Source organism: Sciurus carolinensis, chromosome 8 (assembly GCF_902686445.1).
Source record: "Sciurus carolinensis chromosome 8, mSciCar1.2, whole genome shotgun sequence".
In the NCBI taxonomy this organism is placed as follows: domain Eukaryota; kingdom Metazoa; phylum Chordata; class Mammalia; order Rodentia; family Sciuridae; genus Sciurus; species Sciurus carolinensis.
Genome location: NC_062220.1, coordinates 85971588 through 85991839, shown reverse-complemented (window position 1 = coordinate 85991839; position 20252 = coordinate 85971588). Strand labels below are relative to the sequence as shown.

General features: G+C 36.2%; 1 protein-coding gene across 2 annotated transcripts in view; it reads left to right on the top strand.

Annotated features, from left to right (window-relative positions):
• Skap2 (src kinase associated phosphoprotein 2) overlaps positions 1–20252 on the top strand; it is a 173514-nt gene that overhangs the window by 140630 nt on the left and 12632 nt on the right. For both annotated transcript variants that reach the window (XM_047560671.1, XM_047560670.1), the window contains exons 10-11: positions 5658–5735; positions 11170–11282. In XM_047560671.1, the coding sequence (XP_047416627.1) occupies positions 5658–5735; positions 11170–11282 (191 nt within the window). The remainder of the gene's footprint in view (positions 1–5657; positions 5736–11169; positions 11283–20252) is intronic.

Here is a 20252-nt window from a genome sequence, read left to right as displayed (position 1 = left end):
TACAAGTGTCATATTTATGTTACCAATAGTTCTGAATTCGTAGGCCCTTGAGGATCACACTCTCCCTCATTTTTATAATCTTGAATCTCTTGCCTATAGCCTTTGATTCTGTTCTTCATCTTTTCCAACCTTTTCTCCAGTCTTTATAGCTCACCACAGTTCTTGGAAGAGAAGAGGGGTTGAGGTGTCTTCTCTCCAAATGTCGCTTGTATAAAACCTCCCAGCATTGCTCCATCAGGACTAGCCCATTGTGTCTTCGGTTCCCTCATGCATTCTGTTACATCCATTCAGGGACATCTTGCTTGCAGTGCCCAGAATCTTGAACCTCTGATGAAATGTGAAGGAGAACCCATTGGTCTGAAACGTGGGTGAACTTCTTTCAGTTCTTGGTGTGTAGAAAGACTCACCTTTCTCATCTCTACTTTAAATATATCTTTCTTATTGAAATTAAGTGAAGAGGAAAAGAAACTGGCTGACCTAAAAATATTTTTTTTTTCATTTATGAATTGTATTAGAAACCTTAACAAAGTATTCAGTACTGTATGCTGGTGTTGGGCTGTAGAGTGTGTGCAGAACTAGTGGTAGAGAAAGAGCTAGAAGAACAGAAAAGAGTAGGCAGCATGTTTTTTTTCATCCTCAGTTGCAATTGTGTTTGTAGAACAGCACTAAAAAGATTGTTTCATATATAATACTTGATAATATAAAACTTGCCCACCTCTGTGAAAACATTTTCCAACTCCAGAAACAGTCAATGTTTGTATAAAATTTTAGAAAATAAATTTAAGCTTGTTTTTTTATTTTTATTTTTTGTAATGCTAGGGAATCGAACACAGGGCCTTATGCATACCAGGCAAGTGCTCTTCCACTGAGCTATACATCCCCAGCCCTTAAATTGAATATTTTAATGAAAATAAAGGAAAATACACTGTGGTTCAGAATTAGAGCTTAGTAACAGGTCTGAAGTTTAAATGCTGGCTCACAAACTCTTAACTGGTTGTGAGAACCTAGGCAAGTTATTCAAGCTTCATAAATTTCATTTCTTGAATTCATAAAATGATAAGGACATAAGTACCTATTACTGCCTCATAGAATTGTTATGGGGATGTTGTTATATAATGAATATAAGTGCAGATAATATGATCTTTTAGGCAATAAATATTAATCATTCTAAAGAAAAATATGTAATCGCATAATCAAGTGAAGTTCGGGCATGTTGTAATCTAAACACAAACTTCATTTCACAGCATGATTTCTTATTGTGTCTTATGTCTTTACAATACATTGGAACTTAGTGAAACTGTTTTCTAAAGTTGTTTTGTGAGACAGGTAAAGGTTTTCTTACGTTCCCTCCTCTTCTCCCTAGAGTGCTTATCTCTCGTCCTGCCTTGGTGCTAACAGTATCCTCATCTTTCTCACCCAGTGTCACCTAAATATGTCATTGTTTATCACACTTCTTTTTGGTCATTTATCCTAAAAATAAGAACATTAGTAAGCCAGAAACAACCATTTTGTTAAAAAAAAAATGCATAGCTAGACAGATCTGTGATCTTTATTAGGGTAATAATCCATCTGTTATGGAACTGGATCAATTTGTAAATTAAATTGATTAAAAGGGGGAAAAAAAGTCTTAACTTTTCCCACAGTAAGCATTTTCTCAAATGAATTTTCCTAAAAAGATTTGGGAAGACTCAATTATCTTCTTTGCTTCTTCTCTTTGCTCAACCCAGAAAGAAAGCCAAATATCTATTAAAAAGGGAGGTAGGGTGCATTTATCCTTTGGGATTCTATAAGGTCTGATTGCTCTTGGAAATTTTATATTTTTGACATGGTTTAATGTTAAAACCTTTTGATAAGTACCAGAGCATTTCTGCTACTCGTGGATCAGTAAATATGTGACTATGTTTGAATTATTTTCTTCACTTAGTTCACTTTACTGTTATTTTCATCTTGTCTGATCACAAAAACTCTCTTGATGATTCTTCTAACAATGTGTGATTGGAATAATAACTTCACATGTTGAAGAGTTTTGTGCTGCAGCTGAGAGGCATGTAAATACAAGCTGCTTATTTGCAAGAAGCTTCCAGATTTGCAATATGATTGCTATGGAAACCACATAATGAAAACCTTATAACCATCTGTGTGGTTTGATGGATTTTACTGCATAGCTGAGCTGTTTTTGTTTACTGTTATTAAAATGTTGAATGGAATATATTAACCCATGAACATTGACTGTTTGAGGTATTAATTAGTATTGTATAATGACATCGTGCCTCCACACCAAAATAAAATGTGCTTAACAATAAACCTAAATGAAACAATATGTGAGTGTATATATTTCTAACACATTGTGAAGGTGATTATTGCCTAGAATTCTGGTCCTTGTTCCTATGTATTTTTTTTAGTGGTGCGAAGAGCTTTGCTCTGCTGATAAATGAATATGTTAGGATTTATTTTCATGACTTTTGAATTCATTTGTTCACTCAGTATTTAGTGAACATCTCCTTTGTGCAGATTCTAGTCAAGATTCAGTATGAGTTTTTCCCCCTAAGATTTAAAAACACACACTAAATTTGATTTTATTGTGTTTTATCTGGAAGCTGCTTGTATTGTTGACCTAAGATAAAATGAGTTGTTTGAATATTATTAAGAAAAAATGATGTATGAAATGCAGGATACTTTTTCCTAAAAGATAAAATTACTAGGTTTGATATGGAAAAAGGAAATGTTTTTAATTTGCACCTCACGCTCTAAAATGCTCCTTATTAAAGAACATCTCAAATGAACTTCAACTTGCATACTTTACAGTGAATATTGATGCTTAAGTAAATATTTTTAATATCATTCTGATAATTTAGGAATATATTTCTTAAGGACAGAACTCTCTGACACCAATAATACAACCTTAAGCATATGTTATAATTGCTTAAATTCTAATAAAAAAATAAAATTTTAATAATTTTTTTTACTAAATTTCTTGCTAACTTTTTCAAGCAGAAGAGCTTTCCCCTTTAATTGTTATAATTAATTTCTCTGCTATTTGGAGCTGACTTTGGGTAGTGATTCTAAATCCCAGTCTCTTCTTAAAGCCAAGACTAGTGTTTACTATATTGATATGGTTATAGCTTTTAACGAAGGGAAAATGTCCTTACCTCTTTTTATATTTATTCCTTATTTTTGGATTTGTGACCAGATTGGAAAGGGAGTGGGTGTTAGGGATAAAGAAAGTGTAAAAAGTAAGCAGAACTTTCTCCTTCACCTTTTAAAAAATTAACTATCTGTAAAGTGAGTAGATTGGACTGACTGTAAATGTCCCTTCTACTTTAAAAGTTTATGTGAAAATACCCTATTAAACCATTTATAACAACTAGTCCTTGAGGTTTGGCATAAGTGATACAACTGTTGTTAAAGAGAAAAATACCATATTAAATTGCCACAGTTAGGTTCAACAATATGGTTAAAGCACCAAATATTTCCATCTGTTTCTTATTTTGGGACTTTTATTATTTTGTTTGAATTGAATTACATAAACTCAAAACAGTTTTATTTGTCCTGTAAGCACAGTAACTCTCAAGGTTGATTTAAATGTGATTTTGATTCATCACCACTTAAAATCTCCAGGAGACTCCTAAGTATACATCTGCAGTCCCGACTTCTCTCCCATACTTTACAGTTGCCCTTGGACATTCCCTATGGGAAGCCCACCAGCACATTAAATCCCTCCTGTCAAAAACAAACTGCTGTGTTCTCCCATCATGGCAGATTGCCTTGGCTCTCCTCTTTTTAGGAATGATATGTCCTGTGTCTCAGTTAGCCACGCTCAGAGCCCAAGTCATCCGTGGTGGTTCTCTTTTCCGCCTGTCCTCCACACCCAGTCAGGCAGGAAGGCACAAAGCTTATCGATTCTGGTTCCTCTACTCTCAAAACCATCTCCTTCTGATTTCTTCTCTTCTGCCCCTCAGTTCAGGACTTCCTTCCCCTTTATCTAGACACTCCACACCCTCCTCCAGGCTGTCTAAGACAATGGGCTCAAATGATCATTCCTGAAGCAGTTTCAATCCTGGCCCATGTCTGCTCCAGAACCTTCTAGGGCTCTTACTACTCACCAAATCATAGTCCGAAGTCTATAACTAGGTGTTCATGGACCCTCAACAACTGCTCCAAACCACTAGCACCTTCTCCCATTCTGCACTTCCCCTTCATTTCTCACATTATTTAGTCCCAATGAATGTGACTGTGCCTTGTTTTCTAAGTTCATGGCTTTCCCTGTATGTGGAAAGAGCCTTCTTTTCATCTCTCCTTATTTAAATCCATCCCACAGGGCTTCTTGGCTTTCCCCAGGTGGGAGTTTTTTTCTGCTCTGCACCCCTTCAGTGCTGACGTGTCCCACTTGTTGGGTTTAGGTTCCTTTAGCCCACTTTCCTTTAGATCTTGTCTTCTGTCTCCGAGAAGTGGTCAACTTCCTGAGGGCAAAAGTTCCTTATTACCCTTATCTCCTTGGCAAATGCCCCCTCTTACTCTAGTTAATACTCAATGAAAGTTGAACAGTTGATTTCTATAAACATTGTCAGTTTATAGAATATTGGTGATTTACTGACTACATTTATGTATATGTTGCATATTTTTCCTTAAAGTTTTTGATTTTTTTGAAATTATGATTCTTTTTGAATCCCGTTTTTGTTTGGCATGCCATTTATTCCCGAGTCCTGCCCTAAGTATTTCTAAGTTGTATATAAATCCTTAGATGGGGAAAATGGTAATGTAATAAATAATTTTTAATATAAAAGAATTGACTACTTTGATTCTGCTTAAAGTAAGAGTTTGGTTCTGAATCATTCGATTCTATTGTTCAGTGTTAGATTATTGATAGAGGAAAGGAAGGAGGGAATATGATGGAGAGTGTGAAAAGAATATAGGCAAAGTCCTGACTGTAGGTAGGAGAAAGAACGTGGACTTTAGAATCCCAATCTTAAATTTGAGTAACAGACTTTAGAAGTTACTTCACCTTTCGAGTCTCAATTTACTCATCTGTAGAAGGAAGATTTAAAAAATATTTATCTATGAAATCTTATCTTCCATTGTATTTAACACTTGGTAGGTCCTCAGTATAATTTGGAGGGAATTAGTTGGAAAGATGAGGATCCTTCTAGTATCATCCTGTGAAGATTAAGTGAGAAAACATATGAAAGTGTCTGATACTCAATAGATGATGCCTTACAGGTTAAATGTATTGTATATCATGCATTTTCTCCTTGCTATATTGATGTTTTAGGAACCATGATTTTATCAGTAATATTTCTGCCACACAGTATAATGTAGTTTGTCAGTATAATGCTGAATGTTATTTTACTGGATTTAAGATGGCTCCAAGTGAATTTCTATTAGTATTTGAAACAAAATATGCAATGTATTAGTATATATCTTAAATTTTGTCACACCAACGTGGTAAACCTCAGTAAATCTGCTACTGAGAAATAGCTAGCAGTTTATTTGTTCCTTGTTAGATTATTGACAGAGGACTGTGAATCTTGAGTGGTTTCATTCCTTTTAAAAAATAATATTCATGTGGTATAAACTTTTGTTGTGCTCTTACAATAGGGTGAGTACTGTACTGTTATCCCAGAGGAACCCCTTCAGTGTGCTGTTGTTGTTTTTTACAGAGGAGGAAGAGGACAGTGCTTCTGTGAAAATGGAAGAACAAAGGAAGATGAGTCAGGAAAGTGTTCATCACGCCTCAGGTAATGATTGCGTAGCTTCCTGGCAAAGCTTATTCTGATTTTGTTTCAGCCACTTTCTTGCTGCTCTAAAGACGTTCACGCAGTTCCCAGAAGTTGGCTTGTTTGGTCTGGATATCTTACTGCTGATAAGCTGCTCAGTCCCATTTAGGATGCATGAAAACCACTTGAGAAGGATTTATAAAGTAAGCCAATTTATACAAGGTATTCCTTCCTGAATTACTTTGTAATGACTCAATTAGCTTTCATTTCTGCACAAAGGAGATTTAGCTGCATAAATTAGCTTATCATCATTGAGGAAGTGTCACTGCTAAAGGACAGTTTATAGATACAACATGCAGTTGCTGTCAAACCTATAAGAATGTAATATAGACATCTGTGTATACTTTGTGCTTGAGCAGAACAGACTTCTGCCATTCAGAGACTAACAGGGGACAACAAGTTGCCCAGGGGACTGGCAATGTAGACATCTCTGAAAAGGTCAACTTGACACAGGCTCTGACAATCGACCCACAGCTCTGTCTTCTTTGATAAAAATCAGATAAACTTAAGACCGCTAATTGATCTGCAGCCTGTTTAAATGTTGGCCATGCATATCTTCATTGCATATGATTAGCACAGAAAGCAAATGAATTGGGTAAGAAATGCCAGAGTCCAGTGACAGCAGCTTAAAAATTGGAAAAGGACACTGTTGGCCTAGAAGACTAGGAAGGATGTTCCTCTTATCCATTTCCACTTGGCACATGGCCCCAAGTACTAATTATGACTGAGACTGGAAAAATAACTGCACACACTGTATATGAAATCACATGACACGGACCACTCTTCTTGCTTGTTGTTATTTCCAAATAGCAAGAGATAAACCATATCTGTAGTGCAAGCATGAGGTTAGTTTTGATAAACCAGCAATTATTTTACATGGAAAGAAGAGAAGAACTGCCTTCTTATCAGGACTTTACACCTCTTCGTAGCCACATGTCAGCTGGGGCAAGGTCTACCCTATCATCCCTGGGTCCTGCAAAGAGCTGGAGCTGGGGTCACCTTCCCCTCTCTGATATGTCCATACATCACTCTTTCAAGCTGTCAGAGGCAGGGTGGACAAGAAGTGTGTGTTCAGGAAGTAGCTTTCCAGAGGCCTTCCTACTGTGACATGTGGAAAGGAAACAGAGGCCTGATTCCGGACCTGGACAGGAAAGCAGGAGCAGGTTGCTGTAAAAGCTTTTGGTTTGCTTTTTTCAGAAAGGAAGCAAGGACACGGTCATTAGCTGTGAGCACTCCCGTCCTGTAAAATACAGCTATAAAACACAGAAGCTTAGTGAAACCTTGAGGACTGTGTTTAACAGTAATTTAAGTATGTATGTTTTGGGTTATGTATCATGAAGCTTCTATCAAAAGCATGTAGTTTTCTTTCTTTTAAATTTCAATACAGGAATAGAAGGTAGACAGACACATATAGATAGACATTCTTTGCACAGATAGAAATATTTTGGCTTAAAGCAATCAGATTTCTCAAAAAATGCAATTTTAAAGAAATTTTTAAAAAACACCCTTTTTAAGTAACTATCTCCCCATTTTTTGCCTTCAAAGGTAGAAAAAAAAGTACATTTTGCTCAAAGGAATGCAATAAGTAGAACTAGTTTTTCATGCCGTGGCTATAAAGTACTGCAATAATTCTTATCTTTGGTGACATGAAATTCTTTTCAAGCAACAGTTTTAATGCTTTTGCATAGCAGTGACCTTTGCTCGTCCCTAGGCTGTCAAAGACTAGAAGCTTGTTTGCCATGCAGAGCAGTGAGTTGACAAGGGTATTACTATCTTGCTGAGCATCACATGACATGAACTTCTAACCTTACTCAAGAATGTTATATATTTTTCACATTGACTGATTTTACTTAAAAAAAAAAAAAAAAAACAGACTGGTCTAATGTAAAATAAGTAAGCAAACACAAAGTTGATCTTATATTTTTTTTACAAGTTCCTTCATGTTCAGGTTTATATATCCTGCATGTACACACACACACACACACACACACACACACACACACGATCCCATTTGTTTTTTTTAATGCTGTAAAATATTTCCAAAATAGTTTTCAAACATATAGCACCCAGAGAGAGATTCTCCATTATCTTATTATGCTATTTTTCATCCATTGTCAACATGTTTTTAAAATCTTGTCATCTTTGCAAAAGTATCTCCAGTGTTTACATGTTTAGTTTATACAAACAATTCATAACAGTTCTGTTAGCTTTGCCCAATGGTCTGTTTATGTACGTTTTTGAAAGCAGAAGCAAGTACATTGTTTAAATCCTTCACAGGCTGGCTAATTTATTTTTTCTTTCTTACTTTCTCTTTTAATCATCCATGCCTCTCAGGATAAGAAACATAATAAGGTGATTTTTTTTCTTTGTAATTTTGACAGTATAGATCATGATGTGAGTAGCATAGAAAATTAATCCATGTAGTAAAGACAACTGAACAGAATTAACTTGTATTTTAGAATGTATGTTTATCACATTATGCTCTATCCTATAAAAATACATATCTTACATGGGATTTTTTCATTGTATAAGTGAACAGTGCCAACTTTTGTAAATGTACTGTGCTTTGGTACTACATTTATGCTTAATTTTTGTGTGTGTATGTTTAAGCACAATCAAAAATTTAAAAAGTAAACTAGAGGAGCTTGCTGTTTCTCAAACCAGGTAATTCCTAATTTTTATGTCCATATTTCATATCAAGAATTTAAACGTCATTTTCCTGAGGAGAAAGAGACTAATAAACATATCCTTGCTAGCTGTGATATTTCAACTTTATAACTCATATTGCATGCTGAAACAGGATAGTAAATTGTATGTACATGTAGCTGCGTGACATGAACAGATTATTCTTTAGCAGAGCTCACATATGGGACACAGAAATGAGGTTGGTCTTTGGGTAACATCATCATCAAGATTATAGAAAGCACAGTTGAAAATGCATCTTTTCCCCAGTATTGCCAAATCGCTGGCTCCGTCGCCTCTTTACAGCAGTGAGGTTTAATGAAATGCTCATGATGCACATCTAGGGAGAGATGCATCTTGCACACGGTGGGGGTCTCTCTTCCCCTTATCTGCTCCTGTAACTCCCATTAGTGTTAATGGGAGTTTCGCCAAGTGCATCGAGGGGAAGAGAGACCCCAAAGTGATAAGGATTATGTGTTAGAAATCACCATACACTTTCCTTTTCCTTCTTTTTTCCCCACCCCCTCTTGAAAATCTACTAAACGAAAAAACTATCGTGAGAGAATCTGAAAAAGGGAAGAGCAGCCTGGACAGCTGGGGAACCCATTGGGACACCACAGCTAAGCCAAAAACCTCTACTCTAGCTTTTAGCCCAAGTTTTGTTTCTTCCACCTTTTTGGACCAAGCCTAAGGCTGAGCAGCATGGGGAACACCCTGGAGCCCTTGAATGGGGAAACCAGCCATTTAGATCCTTTTACCTCCCGGCTAGTTGCCGTGGGGGAGGGCCTTGCATGTGAAATGATGTCATCCCCTCTTTGCTCTAATTCCTTGACTTTTAAGCTGACACTGACAGACTGCAAGGGGCGCAACATTTGACCCATTTAGCAGTTGATTTAATCTGACTAGAATGTTTCAACTTCTAAATCTCTATTTGTCTAAATAAGTGGTTTTTAAAGGAAATCAGTCACTTTATTATTAAGTGATTTTTTTTTTTCCTTAAAAAAAAAGGAAAAGAAAGAAATTAACAGTGTTTGGAGAGATCTGGTCAGTCGGAGTGCCCTCTAGCGTCCATTTATAGAATTTTCTTAATATATGCTTTGAGGGGAAAAATGTAATGAAGGGTGGCCACAAGCATTGTTAGTTCTTGGTTGGATTCCCAGGCTTGTATACATCCCTGCTGGTATCAGTGATGAGTGCTCAAATGCTAGCGTGGAGAAGCCAATAAGGTGCCTGTCTCCCTCCGTCTGCCTTCCTCTTTCCCTCCTCCCTCCCATTGTCCCTCTCTAGCTTGGAATTCTTATAAAATGAGAAAAACATTTACTAGGGGGGGTTTGCTCAGTTGTATATTTTTCTGGTCCTTGTTTATTTTCTTTCATGTATAAATGAAGAATGGTATCCTGTAACATTCTGACTCCGTGTTCTTCATATCCTCTTTTTTGGTTTTAGTAATTTTTAAAAGATATTAAACAATTTTAAATTTTTCTAATAAAGTTAACACTTTGTGTAAATCAGAAACTACATCTCATAAGATGAGCACCCTAATGACATGCTAATGTGACTACTTATGTAGGAATTGCCAGAAGCCTGCTGTTTGAGAGCCATAGAACAAAACTAAGATGACAACCCTGATCCAGCATGTGTCTCCACAGTTATCCCCTCAGAATCCAAAGGCGACATTCCAGTGATGGCAGTTGTCAGCACTTATGTGTTCTGCCTGGCTAGTGAATACACGGACATCTTATTGATATTACTTGCATTCTTTTTGCATTAACTCATCAAAACTCAATTATCATGAAATTAAAAACAGGAAGCAGTTCTCAGTGTAACAAAAGCATCCAGTGTATTTAACTCTGCTGTGTTTCAGGAGACCCACATTGTATCAGTGACAAAGCATTTATTACCCGGTTTATTGTGGTATTACAGAGCGGAGAGCGCTAAATAATCAATCAGTTAATGGTCTGTATGGCAGTTTGAGCACATCACATCCATTGTGCTTATGCTGGTAGAAGGATGAGCTGATAACTCCAGTGTATGTTGCATGTTTATTCAGAGCCTAATGTCCTAAACTGGGCCTGACAAAAATCTGGTGAAAAATGTAGCTGTAGGCTTGGCAGTTTCAAAGTTGCTGAAATGTTTTAGAGACAACTTTGAGAGGCTTTGGGTACAAATAGCCCCCAAGGAAAAGAGCTGTAATTACCCTTTATATTATTTGCCAGCTTTAGGTTTTAGGATAAAAAAAAAAAATGGATCCCTAGTTTTGATTTTATATTTGTGCATTAGCTCTTTTGTTGTAGTTGTTAAAGTGTCACAAATTCTGTGACATGGTAATTTCACATGTTTGTCCCATCATCATGGGTATGGCTCATTAGGACATACGGCACACTCCTCTTCCAAACATGTCATAGATGAGCTTACGTTTGTTATGTAAAGTAAGTGAGAATCAACTTGTAGGTGATATGTTGGTGAGAAAATGCTGTCACTACAGGTTTTAAATGAAAGGCAGGAAAAAGGAAAAAAAGACATTAAAAATGTGAACTTTTTGAAAATGATCTTAATTAGATGATTGTAAGAAGTAGGGTTGTGTGTGTGTGTATACCCAAATGTTTCATTGACTCAGTGTGGAATTTTTTTAGACTGTTTTGGCGGTCTTGTGTGGACTTTTAATTTCTATTGATTTATACTCTAACTCTTACTTTCTTTTTCTTTTTCCTAGATGATAAAAGCACTGATTATGCTAATTTTTACCAGGGTCTTTGGGACTGTACAGGAGCACTTTCTGATGAGTTGTCATTTAAGCGTGGTGATGTGATTTACATTCTTAGCAAGGTAAGAAGGTACCCAAAATGACAACTGTAAAGGGGAAATAACGCAGCTCGATTTATATGCATTTGGATTTACAAGACTAGGGAAAAATGCCAATTGGAATTCTTCTAGGTCCTTGTTAACAATTGGGAGTTCACAATAATTAATTATTTTGTCAAGTGAAATATAATCAAATTTTAAACACAATCAGATAACAGGATTCAACTAAACAGTGTGTTTACCTATCACTTCAGCTCTTGGCTTACATCCACCCACTGCCTTCTCCAGAACAATGTACTTATGTGAAAGTTAACATTGGAAGGTATTAGGTTATTTATTATGTTTTTCTTTCCTCTTCCTTTTTATTCTTCTGTGCTTATTCTGATTTTGTCTGCCATTCACTACTGGAAACACTGTGTTTATAGAACAAGTTTTTCATCTTTATGTAAATACATTGGGTGTTCCGACAATTTAAAAGCAATGCTTTCTATTCAGACAGGTTTAGGTAAATTTTTTTTTCTAAAGTTTAACACACTATATTTGTAAACACAGTGGCAAAGTATATTGCTGTAAACTCATCTTTATATGTACAAGAATCTCTGTCTCTGCTTTCTAAGACTGGATTATTCAGGATCTATCAATTCTAAAAGCGAGGTTGTATTTCTGATTGAGTGTGAGGTGTGAGCTCTCTTCACTTTCATGTTTTAATTTCCCCTTCTTTAGTCTAGGGATTAAAAAAAAAACCTTCCTCTGTCTACTTTGTGAGGCTATTTTAGAAACAAATGTAGAAACGATTTAAAGGTAAGTGGAGAAATGTTAAATAATTTATAATTCTAAAAGTTTAATTTGATTTCTTGATTAGAGAAATATTTTGGACTTTTCAGAGAGATAATATGACATGTTAGATACAAAGGGAATTCAGAAGCCAGGTGACTTATTGAATTTTAATAGTAGATGACTGGAGCATAAAATCCTCATATATATAATCATGGAACATTAACTCATCTGTTGTTGGTTTTACAGATAAGGGAACTTTGGTCAAGAGAGTACCAGGGCCAGTACTTGAATTAGGTATCTTGACTCTTGAACTTGTGCTTTTCCCTGTTTTCTTTCTTTCTATCCTTCTCCCCCAACTTCTAATTAATTTGAAACCATCACAAAGTACCTACAATGTACCAGGATCCTTTCTAAGCTCCAAGAATAGAAAAGGAATAAGATATAAGCATTTGCGGGTTGTGGAAGAAAGAAATATTTAGTAGTAAGTAAATACAGACAATTGTAAGGACTGCTAGTTAAGGTACCCAAAGCTAAGATTTGTCACTTCTCTCGGTATTCCCAAAAAGATGCTTTCAGTTCTTAGCACCTATAGATAGCCACATTCACATTACAACTCCTGATTAAACCAGTTATTGAGCATTTAATTGTCCTGCATTAAAACAACAGCTTTTTTAGTCAGTTATTTAATATAGAAATCAAACTGATTAGTTTTAGTTCCTGTCAAGAAACTTTCCTGGACTCTTTTTCTGAATGTACTCAGCTCACAAAATTTCTCTTAAAAGATTGATTAGTTTTCATTTGGAATTTCAGATTATAGGGGAGAATGCTATATGGCCATTATACTGCTTTTGCAAATATGAAACTTATAAAACCCATGTAATCAGCTCTTAAGATCTTTATGAATCACATTATCTTTATTCTGAAAGCTTGAATAGAGCACTAACTCCTAGGATAAACAAACAGTTCCCATAGACTTGCTTTATTTCTACCACTGCCTCAGAAAATCGTTTTCTGTTGACATGAAATTGAAAGTATAAACATACATATATTCATACTTCCAGAATGTTGGGGTCCTTAGTTCCTGTTCTCCCAAATCTGTTTTGTGGTGATAGTAGTTTTATTTGTGAATCCTAATCAGAGAACTAGGTTAAGGGTAGTCTAACTCATGGGAATTATTTACTTCCAAAATTTTAAATGCTAGTGTTTAGGAGAGAGCTGAGCAAAAAAATCTTCTGCAATCAAGCTTTTATAAGGTGTAAAGTTCCACCATCATCATTTCCTTGTGACCTTCTAGAGGTAGGTATTTCAGCTGGGGCTTATTTTGGTTTCTGAAAGAAGAGTCAAGAAAAGAAGATATTGTTAGCCAGCATATTATTCTCACCATGAGTTGAATAATTCAATACCTATATTCACCCAGTTACGGACCTAGTAGAATCAACTAGCTAAGTCTTGGTAAGGGTGTAAAGAAAGAGCACATAGCTCTCTCTGGTAAGAGTTGAGCATATTCTGAGACATTGAAGGGTGTTTTCTGAGATGTTGATGGGTATCTTGGCTATTGATAATCTGGTTGCTTTGGAAAACTCCTAATAAACTTTTATTAATGTGGCCTTCTAGTTTTATCAAATTGAAAATACAGATCATAAGTTAACACCAGAAATTCATTTAATATGTGAACTAGAACTACAATTCTGAATATTTTGGTATCATGAATTAAGAACTCAAGGCTTTTAGTGGAAGAGAGCAAATAAGTTGCTCAACAGGACTTGTTCCTAGATCAAATTAGGGCCAATGTTATGTACTGGTAGGTTTTTTAAAAGTACAATTAGTATAGAAATTGCTAGCATTGTTATATGCCTAGAACGTTTAATCCTTCTCAGAGTTCTATTTAGATTTCATGGTGATGGGATGAAATTTTGCCAGTTTAATTTATTTTTTTACACCATCTAGTGGCTCAGAATGAGTGGTGCAGGTAATTGCTGCTAATGTGCACAATCAAAATGGTTTCATTAATTCAACTTTAAATCTAGCTATGGGTTATTACTTTCCTATCTGATGTCAATAAAGTATTAGCATTAATCATGGAAAATGTTGTTCATCATTTTGAATTAAATGTAGAAATTATATACATAAGGAAAATATATTTTAAGGAATATAACAAAATATTTGTGGAGACAGAAAATATGTATTTTGTAAAGAAATTAATGCCAAGATATTTTTAATGAATAAAGCCATTTAAAAGATTTTAAAGAAATGCAACTTGTTCTTTGTAATGAACTGGTTTATAATTTAAAATATTAAATTAACATTAATTCAACTTACCTTCTACAAGTTTGTCAGTTCTGAAAATGCTGTTTTAAAAAAGACAACACAAAATGATTTAAGAAAAGATGCATTCTCTCAATATAAACAAACATTTAGATAAATCAAGAAATAAAATGGCATGCTTTATAATGAAGAGTGTTCTAATTTTGTAAGTGTAATGGCAGAAAAACATTTAACTAGTTTGGGGACTAGACTGTTTTTCTTAAAAATCTCTGTGGAAATATAGTTTTGTTTTAAAATTCTTCCTCCTTTTTCTGTTTTGCAAGAAAGTCTTGATGGGGTGTCAGCTGTGCTCAGTCAGCCCAGGGGTGATTTATTTATTTTAAACCTCTTTTGAGAGTTATACAAATCTTTATTTTCAGTGAAAATCAAGTATTGCAATAAAGAAAGAAGGGAAGGCAGACACCCTGCCCCACCCCTTCCCTTTTTAACATTTTCCAATTAGCAGCTGTCATGTGACCCCTGGCTGAGCTAGCCCCTCCTTCAAAGTGTCCGGCATTTTCTTAGTTTTAACCTTTGAACCACACTAATAATAAATCTAAATACTGCTTGCCTGAAAAGGTGAGCCAGTAACTTTGTTTTACAGTTCTTTGCATATAGGATTACTGCCAGTTTTTTTTCTTTTTTTGTAATGTGTTAAAATAAATGCCTTAATAGTTCAATGGCAATTAAGAAAAAAAAATTGTTTTTCCTCCTCAAAAGGAAGAATAAGGAGCATGTTTATAGGAATGGATGAAAGTGGAATTTGTGATTTTAATGACAGCTGCATTGTTAGTGAATTAACTGCAACACTGGGCTTGGTTTTAGACTCATTTGGTGGGGTGAGTCATTAGGTAGAAACCCTAATTTTTAAATTTTTTAATTTGTTTTAGGAATCATATTGTCTAAAATCATACTACATTCTTTTACTAGTTTGCATGTCAATTTTATTTTCCCCAAACCAAAAACAATATTGTAATTATTGGTGTTTTCCTAGAACCATATTTGTGAGATTTTATAATTTCAGGAGCAGAATCCAGATTATGCAGTAGTAGATATATACTGTAACCTGCATACCACTTTGGTTATGTTACTCTAGTTTGCCTTTGTGAATTTACATCCACTGACAGCTTATCTTCCAATCTGCACTCACTGGTAAATTGCTAACTGCATTCTTATGCTTACTTCTAAAGCAATATATTTTTTTTAGAGACTTAGTAACAGACAAGCCATACTCCAGCAGTTAAGAGGAATGCTACTTTGTCTGATATTAAAAGAAAACTAAGAGAATTAAGGATTCTGGAATATTTTACCTAGATGAAGGCACAAGTGACTTTAACTTTGCAGCCTTTTGAGAAATAATAATAAGTCAAAACCAGGAAATGAAGGTTAAGACAGTGGTCACTAATATATAGTAAAAGACCATTTCTAAGTGTTTATTGGGGTGTTTCAAGTAGTACTTCCTTTTATATCTGTTTGACTGATTTTTCTGAGTGATCTGGGAATTGTGACTGTCATTGACCATTTGCTTTTCATTATGAGAATATAGATTTAGTTACTATGGATTTAATTTTTTTTTTTTTTTTTTTTTTTTTTTTTTTTTTTTTTGCTTCAAACCTATGAAAGGGAAGTTTTGCTATCAGGTTGGGGACGTAGCTCAGTGGTAGGACCCTTGCCTGGCATGCCTGTGGCACTGGGTTTAATCTCCAGCACTGCAAAAAAGAAAAAAGTCTGCTAAGCTCTACTAGCAGATGAAAATGGCAAGTTTCTTTTTAGCTAATTTAGTTTTTCATGTGTGATCATATGACCCAGGGCGCCACAAATAGCATGGTCAACTGCTGAAGAGTAACGACAACATCTCAAAATGAGATATGCATTGTTGACACTAAGCTAGTTCCAAAGTATTATCCTTTGGGGAAGGAGGAGGAGGATTTGTTCCTGTGATTGCATCTGTTTGGACCTGATGGCATTTAGTTTCTGGGTTGCCAATGTGGATGTGGGGTTAGGGAACACTGGAAGCATTAACTACGCCAAGCTCCTACTTAGTACCCACCTCTCCCTAGCAGTGAAAAGCATTTGACAACACCATTTCAGAACATGTACTGGTTCCATTCATAGGACTCCTCTTATTGTCTTTTTGCAAACAACTTGCTCAGATACATCCATTTTCTTTTATATAAAATGGAGGAAGCATTCCAGAATAGTGCTGGTAATTGAAAGAGGAAGGTGCTTATGAGGCAGGATGGCAGGCTCAGTCCCTGCAGACTGGAGAGGTAGAGGATGAGCCAGAAGGCAGGGTCGAAAGAAGCCAGGTGAGCAGAGGTAGCATGGAAGGGTTGCTTTGGGAAGGAGGAGCAAGGCTGCAGTGTACATGGTTTAATTTATCATGGAATAATTGAGAGTTTGCCAGAAGCAAAACAAAACCATAAAGAAAAGAAATACAATGATAATTTATTTTTAATCCTAAATGGAACAGTCCATGGTTTCTTACGCCCTCTCTACCCTACCCCAACCTAGAAAATCAGGAACCCACTCAGTGTTTGTATAGCATGCTTTCACTATTTTGGGATGTCCTGCTTCTCACCCCTTGAGAACATGAAACTTAGAGATTCCAGGAAGTTAGTAGGCATGAGAGAGTAGAGATAAACTACTGATTCAGAACAGTGTAAAGAAGAGAGGGAGATCAGTGAAGCCTGGAGTAATTAAGAAAAGATTCATAAGGAAATAAAACTTGAACTAGACTTGCATGAATGGGTGTTTATTCATTTAACGTGATTATTTTTGTCTGTAGGATATAACATCCCAAAGAGTGGTAGAAAAGAGTGGATGGTCCTATTAATGATACATAGAGCCATAGACAGTCATGGACAACCAGTAGACAACCAGTTGTTCAAGGTCACTTGTCTTCCTTAACCCTGTGATTGGTAGGGAGTCAGAGAAACACCAAAGAAACCAACCAGCCTGACCTTTCCAACCTAGTTTTCCTTCTTTCTCTTGTGCCACTTTCCCCATGGAATAATTGAGAGTACCTTTTATTATGTTAGTCACACTCTCAACTCTTGCTTTTCCCTGGACAAAGCACTTTCTTCTTGCTCTCCAGGACTTTCCTCTAATTTTTGGGTTTGGAGTCTCAGCCCACCTGTCATTTTGTACGTAAAGCCTCCGGGATCTTGCTGTGGAATTAGTTGCTTCTCTTTTTACTCATTTCTTCTTTCTCTCTTACTCAACATTCAACATTTGATTATCTGTTTATCTCTTTCTCTTCTAAACTCTGAACTTGTGGAGGTAGAAACCATGTAGTACTTTTTACTTTACAATACCTGACAATATGGCAGCAAATGTTTAGTGTCCATTTACCAAAATACCCTTCAAAATGGGAAATAATCCTGACTTCTTAACAGAATGACAGAATCATAGTTAGGGGAACTTTAGTGCCAGCCCTTCATATTACAGGTGAAGAAATTAAGGCCCAACATAATCGGGGAAAAATAAATCAATGACCAAGGGAAAAAGAGCATAACTTGTGGTGAATTTAAAACAGTGGAATTTGTACAGTTGAACTTTTGCCTTGGCCCTGAGCTTCTTGGCAGCCAAACCAAAGAGAGAGATAGGGAGCTAATAATTGCTTTTAATCACAAAGGAGGGATCTTGACTTTTCCCAGCATGACTACTTTGAAAAGACAGATTCTCACATGAATTCCTAGAATATGTACTGATTATCTGGCCTCAGGAACTTTACATAATAAGTACAAGAGTGGCAGGTAATGGCCTCAACAAAAAAACATTTATAGTAAATAGAACAAAAATTTCAAAAAGGCATTTCTGTGAGGATCCAAATGTAAAATAAGTAGACTTATTGATTTATATTAAGTATGTACCCAGATTATTCTAAAGTCTCAATGAGGAATAGAAATATAAACAAAAGTATCATTTCTAAAGAACTTGGGAAAGAACTTGGGATTAGCCTGAGGTTGTCTGCCCAGTTAGTGACAGAGCTGGGATGAGACTCTGGATTTTCTGAGAAGATAATCTTTTTTTTAGATTCTATTCTTTATGTATTAATTCTTGGCATATAATTCATTTTGAGTATGTAATCATGACATTGCTAGGTTTTTATGCATACAAAGGAAAGTTTCATCTGTTATTTAAAATGACATTTACCCAAAAGTCATTCCTGATCCTTCTAGTGAAAGCAATATTTTTTAAATTTTTAAATTTTTTTTTTGATTCATTGTACACAAATGGGGTACAACTTTTCATTTCTATGGCTGTACTCGAAGTAGAGTCACACTGTTTGTGTAATCATACATGTACACAGGGTAATGATGTTTGCCTCATTCCATTGTCTTTCCTTCCCCCTGCCCCCTCCCCACTCCTCCTTTCCCTCTACACAATCCATCCTTCTTCCATTCTTCCCTTACCTCCCCCCACCCACCCCCCTGTTATGTATCATCATCCACTTATCAGAGAAAACATTCAGCCTTTGGTTTTGGGGAATTGTTATCTCACTTAACATGATATTCTCCAGCTCCATCCATTTACCTGCAAATGCCGTAACTGAGACGATGATCTTAAGAATAAGAAGTGTTGGGCATGGTGGCATATGCCTGAAATCCCAGTGACTTCGGAGGGCTAAGGCAGGAAGACTGCAAGTTCAAAGCCAGCATCAGCAACTTAGCAAGGCACTTAGCAATGTGGCAAGACTCTGTCTCTAAATAAAATATAAGGACTGGGGATATGGTTTAGTGGTTAAGCACCCCCCTGGGTTTCAATCCCCAGTACCAAAAAAAAAGAAAAAAAAACAAAGAATAAGAAGGAGCTGAAAACCCAGCAAATTTTCCATTAGACCTGCTGCACGGTTTCTACCTTGCAGTGCTCTGTCTTAACCTCCTCAGTACAGATAATTCAACTGAACTCATTTCTTCTAAGAACAGGAATTATTTTGTCCCAGTTCCAAGAGGACAAAAACCTTTCTAGAGATGGAAAACCTTTCTAGAGATGGGACTTGAGCCAATTAGAGGAGGCATCCCACATGGTGCAGTGGACAGCACCCCTGCCTCAGGTAGGAGCGACACACTTCAGATTGCACAGCTAAGTGTGCATGTGTAACACACCTCAGGACAGATGTTTGATCATTCATTCATTCTGTATATGACACGAAGGAAAAGGTATTATATTGGAAAGTACATTTCCTTAAAATAACTTAGGAAAGTCTTCTGTGCATCATTCAAAATGGAAGATTGAGTCTGTTTCAATATCCAGTACTCACTTATGGAACACCTTTAACGCATTGGGCCCCAGATCAAGAGTAAAGCCTTCCCTTGATCTCAGTGAATTTGCACTTCATGTCAGTGGAAGGAATAAAATTAATGTACAAGCTGTGTACTGTGGTGCAAGCCTGTAATCCCAGTGACTGGGGAAGCTGAGGCAGGAGGATTGCAAGTTCAAGGTCAGCCTCAACAACTTAGCAAGGCCCTAAGCAATTTAGTGAGACTGTTTGAAAATAAAAAAATAAAAGGGGCTGGGGATGTGACTCAATGGTTAAGCACCCCGGGGTTCACTCCCTAGTACCTAAACAAGAAAACGAAACAAAAAACACTAATGTACATAAAATTCACTGAAGAATAAAGGCTCAGCTTGAAATGAGAGATGCTATTATGGGTAAGATAATTCAGAGGAAAATTTACATGATAACTGACTGGAGTCAGGTTGTAATTGTTGAACAGGATGTGACTTAGGGAGGGAGACTTACTGGGAAGGTAGCACCATGCACAGTGGCAGGAATGGGTGCGGGTGATGGGTCGATGGGGAAATATTGCTAGCACATAGGAACAAGCCAGGCAGAAGACCTTGTATGTAGTTGAAGGCTAGTCGATGTCCTTGAGCAGCAGGGGAACTGATGAGGACAATTTCTGG